The sequence below is a fragment of the Orycteropus afer genome, unplaced genomic scaffold (assembly GCF_000298275.1).
Source record: "Orycteropus afer afer isolate SDZICR_OR568_19922 unplaced genomic scaffold, OryAfe1.0 scaffold00139, whole genome shotgun sequence".
In the NCBI taxonomy this organism is placed as follows: domain Eukaryota; kingdom Metazoa; phylum Chordata; class Mammalia; order Tubulidentata; family Orycteropodidae; genus Orycteropus; species Orycteropus afer.
Window position 1 is genome coordinate 1650567 of NW_006921726.1, and position 6676 is coordinate 1657242.

The 6676-nt window shown below is 37.7% G+C and overlaps 1 protein-coding gene across 1 annotated transcript in view; it reads right to left on the reverse strand.

Moving 5' to 3' along the window:
- NCOR1 (nuclear receptor corepressor 1) overlaps nucleotides 1-6382 on the reverse strand; it is a 308055-nt gene extending 301673 nt beyond the window's left edge. The window contains exon 1 of the mRNA XM_042781622.1: nucleotides 6275-6382. Coding sequence (XP_042637556.1) covers nucleotides 6275-6382 — 108 coding nt within the window. The remainder of the gene's footprint in view (nucleotides 1-6274) is intronic.
- Nucleotides 6383-6676: the final 294 nt, after the last annotated feature.

Consider the following 6676-nt stretch of genomic DNA (forward strand, 5'->3'; position numbering starts at 1 on the left):
AGTTCAGGGCGCAGAATAGTATGGAGGGATGGACACTGGGAAGAGGTAACTATGGGGAGGAAGTGGGAGGGGAGCTGTTGCATTGGAAATTTTGGTCAATGACATGAGACAAAGTATATGTGAACTGCTGTATGAAGAGTGAATTTACTCTGTAAATCTTCACCCAAATCAAAATAAAATTTAAAAGAAAAAAAAAAAGAAAAACCTCTACACAATTATGTTCCAGGATATAAAAGAAAATAATGAGCATACTGAGAATATAAAATGAAACCAAATAGAACCTTTGGAAATAAAAACCCAATATCTGCAATGAAAACTTCACTAGAGGAAATTAACTGTAAGTTGAAAATTTCAGAAGAAAAGATCTCTGAACTTGATATAGCAAGCAAATGTATAAGAAACAGAAAAAAAATGAAAAAGTTCAATGGCCTATGAGGTAAAACATATGACTAACTTAAGTCTACAAAGAAAAGAGAGGAGAGAAGGAACAGAAAAAAATATATGAAGAAATAATAGCCAAAAATTACCCAATTTTCATGAAAATTCTAAACTCACAGAAGAAAGAAGCTCAATGAATGCCAAGCACAATAACATACATTCAAAAATCACATCAAAGGTACATCCTATTGTTTTCAAACACAGGGGGAGAAAAACAACTTAACATATAAAGAAACAAAAATGAGAATGACCACAAACTTCTACTCAGAAACCATAAAAGATAGAACACAATGAAATGAAATTATTTAACGTGTTGAAAGAAAATAGCTGCTGATCAAGAATCTATATGCAGTGAAAATATCCTTCAAAAATGAAGCTGAAATAAAAACTTTCTCAGGTAAATACAAGCTGAGGGAATCCACTGTCCACAACCTAAACTAAAAGAAATTTAGTTTATCAGGCAAAAAGAAAATATTTTCAGAAAAAACCTCGAATATGGACAAAGGAAAGAAGGGTGCCACTAATGGTAAATAATGTGAGCAAAAGAAGAAAGTAATAGAATAGAAATGAGTTTAATAGAAAAAATAAAAATGAAGGAAATAAAAATGCAAAAAAGAATCAGTAACACTGATAAACATCTAGCGGGATTCATAAAAAAAATACAATCACATCAAGAAAGAAAAGATTGATTAAAAAAAATACTATTACATCAAGAATGAAAAGAGGGTACACCACAATAGATCTTATGAACAATGAAACAGTAAAGGAATATTTTGACAATAAATTCAGTATCTCTAACAACAAAATTGCTCAGCATATAAATTGCTCAGCAAAATTGCTCAGCACGACAGCCTGTGCAGATGACTGTATCAAATGCTGAGGAGCAAGGATATCTCCTTGAGGACTAAGGTGCGCCTGACACAAGCCATGGTATTTCCAATCGCCTTGTATGCATGTGAGAGCTGGACAATGAATAAGGAAGACCGAAGAAGAGTTGATGCTTTTGAGTTGTGGTGCTGGCGAAGAATGCTGAAAGTACCATGGACTGCTAAAAGAACTAACAGATCTGTCCTGGAGGAAGTGCAGCCAGAATGCTCCTTGGAAGCAAGAATGGCCAGACTTCGTCTCACCTATTTTGGTCATGTTGTAAGAAGGGACCATTCCCTGGAGAAGGATGTCATGCTTGGTAGGGTGGAGGGTCGACGAAAGAGGGGGAGGCCTTCAACGAGATGGATTGACACGGTGGCTGCAATGATGGGCTCAAGTACAGCAGGGATTGTGGGGCTGGTGCGGGATTGGGCAGTGTTTCATTCTGCTGTGCATGGGGTTGCTATGAGTCGGAAACGACTCGACGGCACTTAACAACAACAACAACAAAATTCCACCCCTGCTCTGTCAGTCTGTCATACTGTGGTGGCTTGCATTTTGCTGTGAGGCTGGCGGCTATGACACCAGTATTTCAAATACCAGCAGGGTCACCAACAGTGGTCAGGTTTTAGCACAGCTTCTAGACTAAGGCAGACTAGGAAGAAGGAAGGGGCCATCCACTTCTCAAAGAAGTGGCCAGGGAAAACATATGGACAGCAGTGAAACACTGTCTGATGTATTACTGGAAAACTTGATGAATAGCCCTGAAACACTGTCTGATGTACTGCCGGAAGATGAGCCTCTCGGGTTGGAGAGCACTCAAAATTTGACTGGGGAAGAGTGGCCTCCTCAAAGTACAGTTAATCTTAATCACATGGATGCAGCAAAGCTCTGGCACCTCTATTTACTGATGTGGCACGACTCAAAATGGGAAGGAACAAGCTACAAATATCCATTAATAATCAGAATGTGGAATGTACAAAGTATGACTCAAGGAAAAATGCAAGTTGTCAAAAATGAAATGAAACACACAAAGATTGATATTCTAGGCATTAGTGAGCTAAAAAGGACTGGTTTGGGCCATTTTGAATCAGACAACCATGTGATCTACTATGGCAGGAATGACAAATTAAAAAAGAATGGCATGGCATTCATCATCACAAAGACTGTTTCAAGATCTATCCTGAAGTACAATGCTGGCAATAATAGGGTAATGTCTACACGCATAGAAAGAAGACCAGTTACTACTATTATTCAAATTTATGCACCAACCACCAAAGCTAAAGATGAGGAAATTGAAGATTTTTACTAACTTCCTCAGTCTAAAATTGATCGAACATGCAATCAAGATGTGTCGATTATCATTGGTGACTGGAATGCAAAAGCTGGAAACAAAGAAGAATCACCAGTAGTAGGAATATAAGACCTTGGTTATAGAAATGAGGTCAGAAATTACATGACAGAATACCGATGATTTGTTCATTGCAAATACCATTTTTCAATAACATGAAGAACCTCTATACATGTGGACTTCACCAGATGGAATGAGAGCAACTCTATCTGTGGAAGAAGGAATGGAGAAGCTCAATATCTTCATCCAAACCAAGGTCAGGAGTTGACTATGGAACAGACCATCAACTGCTCATATGCAATTTCAAAGTGAACCTGAAGAAAATTAAAACAAGTCCACAAGAACCAAAATATGACCTTGATTTTATCCCACCTGAATTGAAAGACCATCTAAAGAACAGATTGCACACTCTGAATACCGGTGACTAAAAACCAGAATTGTGAGATGACATCAAGAACATCATCCATGGAGAAAGCAAAAGGTACATTAATCAGACAGGGAAGGAAGGGGAAAAAAAAAAGGAAGAAAAAAACAAAATGGATGCCAGAAGAGACTCTGACACTTGCTCTTGAACAGAGAGTAGCTAAAGCATATGGAAGAAATAACAAAATAAAGAGCTGAACAGAAGATTTCAGAGAGCAGCTTACAAAAACAAAGTCAATTATTATAATGAAATGTGCTAAGACCTGGAGTTAAAATACCAAAAGGGAAGAACATGTTCAGCATTTCTCAAGCTAAAAGAACTGAAAAGGAAATTTAAGCCTCGAGTTGCAATATTGAAAGATTCTATGGGCAAAATATTGAATGATGCAGGAAATGTCAAAAGAAGATGGAAGGAATACATACAGTCGCTGTACCAAGAAGAATTGGTTGATTTTCATCCATTGCTGGAGGTGGCGTATGATCAAGAACCAACGGTATTAAAGGAAGAAGTCAAAGCTGTACTGAAGGAAGTATCAAAAAACAAGGCTCCAGAACTGACAGAATACCCACTGAGATGTTTCAACAAATGAATGCCATACTGGAGGCACTTACTCGTCTATGCCAAGAAATTTGGAAGATAGCTACCTGGTCAAATGACTTCTAGAAGAGATGCATATCTGTACCCATTCCAAAGAAAGGTGATTGCACAGAATGTGGAAATTATCAAACAACATCATTTATATCACACACAAGTGAAATCTTACTGAAGATAATTCAAAAGTGGTTGCACCAATGTACTGACATGGAACTTCCAGAAAGGAAAGCTGGATTCAGAAGAGGATGTGGAATGAGGAATATCATTGCTGATGTCAGATTGACCTTGGCTGAAAGCAAAGAATAGCAGAAACATGTTTACTTGTGTTTTATTGACCACAGAAAAGCATTAGATTGTGTGGATCATAACAATTTTATGGATAACATTGAGAAGAAAGGGAATTCCAGAATACTTAATTGTGCTCATAAGGAACCTGTACATAGACCAGGAGGCTGTCATTCAGACAGAACAAGGGGAAACTCCATGGTTTAAAATCGAGAATGGAGTGTGTCAGGGCTGTATCCTTTCACCATACTTATTCAATCTATATGCTGAGTGAATAATCCGAGAAGATGGACTATATGAAGATGAACACAGCATCAAGATTGGAGGAAGACTCATTAACAACCTCTGACATGCAGACGACACAACCTTGCTTGCTGAAAGTGCAGATGACTTGAAGCACTTACGGATGAAGATTAAAGCGTACGGTCTACAATATGGATTACACCTCAACATAAAATGAAAATCCTCACAACTGGACCAATAAACAGCATGACAATAAACGGCAAAAAGACTGAAGTTGTCAAAGATTTCATATTACTTAGTTCCATAACCAAGGGAACCCATGGAAGTAGCAGTAAGGAAATCACACATCATATTGCATTGGGCAAATCTGCTGCAAAAGACTTATTTCAAGTGATGAAGAGAAAGCAAGTCTCCTTGAAGACTAAGGTGCACGTAACCCAAGCCATGGTGATTTCTACTACCTCATATGCATCCAAAAGCTGGAAAATGAGTAAGGCAGACTGAAGAAGAGTTTATGCTTTTGAGTTGTGGTCTTGACAAAGAATACTGAAAGTACCATGGATTGCCAGAACAACTAACAAGTCTGTTCTGAAGAAGTGCAGCCAGAATGCTCTTTGGAAGAGACAAGGGCCAGACTTCATCTCATCTGCTTTGGTCATTGCTGTCAAAGAGAACCACTCCCTGGAGAAGGGTGTCATACTGGTAAAGTGGAGGGTCAGTGAAAAAGGGGAAGACCCTCAACAAGATGAATTGACACAGTAGCTGCAGCAATGGGCTCAGGTATTGCAAGGATTGTGAGGCTGCCACAGGACCAGACAGTGTTTCGTTCTGTGGTATATAAGGACACTATGAATCAGAGCCGATTCAACAGAACCTAACAACAACAAGAACAAAATTACTCAAACTGACCAAGAAAAAATAGAAAATTTGAATAGACATACCTATTAAAAGGGGCAGTTGTGGTTAAGTAGTAGAATTCCTGTCTTTCATGTGGGAGACCTGAGATCATTTCCCAGACAATACATGTCAAATGTAGCCATCACCCTTCTGTCATCAGAGATTTGCATATTGCTATGATGCTGAACATTTTTCAGTGGAGCTTTTAAGACTAAGTCAGACTAGGAAAAAAGGCTTGCCGATCTACTTCTGAAAAAAATCAGCAATGAAAACCCTATGGATCACGACAGCCTGATCCTATTGTGCATGGGGTCATCGTGAGTCTGGGCCAACTCAACAGCAGCAAACAAAAATAACAACATAATTATTGAGAAAGTTGACTTCCTAATTTAATTTAAATTATTCCCACAAAGAAAATTCTAGGCCCAGATGGCTTAGCTAATAAATGCCATCAAACATTTAAGAAGGAAATAACACCAATTCTACACAACTCTTAAGATAATATGGGAAGAGGAAATGCTTCCCAAGCCAATATTATACTTAATGGTAAAAGACTGATTGCTTTCTCTAAAATCAGGAACAAGGTAAAGCTGCCTCAGTCTATAATCAGGACAACAGTTCAAAAGAATCCTCAGTAGTACCCTCTAGTACTCAATTATATTTGTTTTCTTATTCTTCGAAATGAACATTTCATCCCTTCCTTTGTTCTTAAAACCTTTTACACCCCCTGCCCTGGCCCACTCTGAGCTCATAATTTCACTTATTTTATTTTTCACAAGGTGAGTTAGTCACACAAACTCTCTCATCTTCCTAACATCAAATCTCTCAAAGGTAAAGGCCTTATCCTGGCCATCACTCAAGAAAAACCAAGTTATTTTTCATCAGTTGCTGAGCTCAATATTCAACCATAGTTACTAGAGGTTATTTACCTAGAAGCCCTAGGCAGCTGATACCTTTCTATCAACTCCTACAATTAAAAGCAGAAATATATTTAACCCTGACATCTGACATAAAGTAAAGCAAACAAAAATAATACATTCTTACCCTTCAGTTCCCCATCTTTGAGATTGATTATTGCCATGAAAAAAGAACAACTATATTTTGTTTCTGAACAATAAATGTATTAAGAAGAAAAATATAATACATAGGCAATTTGTACAGAATTAGTTTCTTACCTGCTGGTGACGGGTGCTGGGAAAGGTATACTGGACAGAGTGGGGAGGATAACGACTTTGTTCTGTGCTGAATGCTCCTTGGTTGGGAGGATAACCTGAACTTGACATTATCAGTAAAGAAATCCTCACCAGGATGTGAGTTCAGGTCCAGAAATCAACCATGTTTCTAGGAAACCACCTAAACAGGACTGGAAAAAATAGAACTGATAAGAACTAAAAAGTACCAGGTGAACTTCTAATAAGTTGTAACTATAACTACATAAACAAAATCACAATTACCAGTTAAAGCTATCTCTTACTTATTTACTTAATATAAAAGAATTTAAGATAATAGAAAATTCAGTAGCCTTCAAAAATGTTTAAAGGTCTTTTCCTCTGCACTTAAAAAAAAAGTTTTTTAGT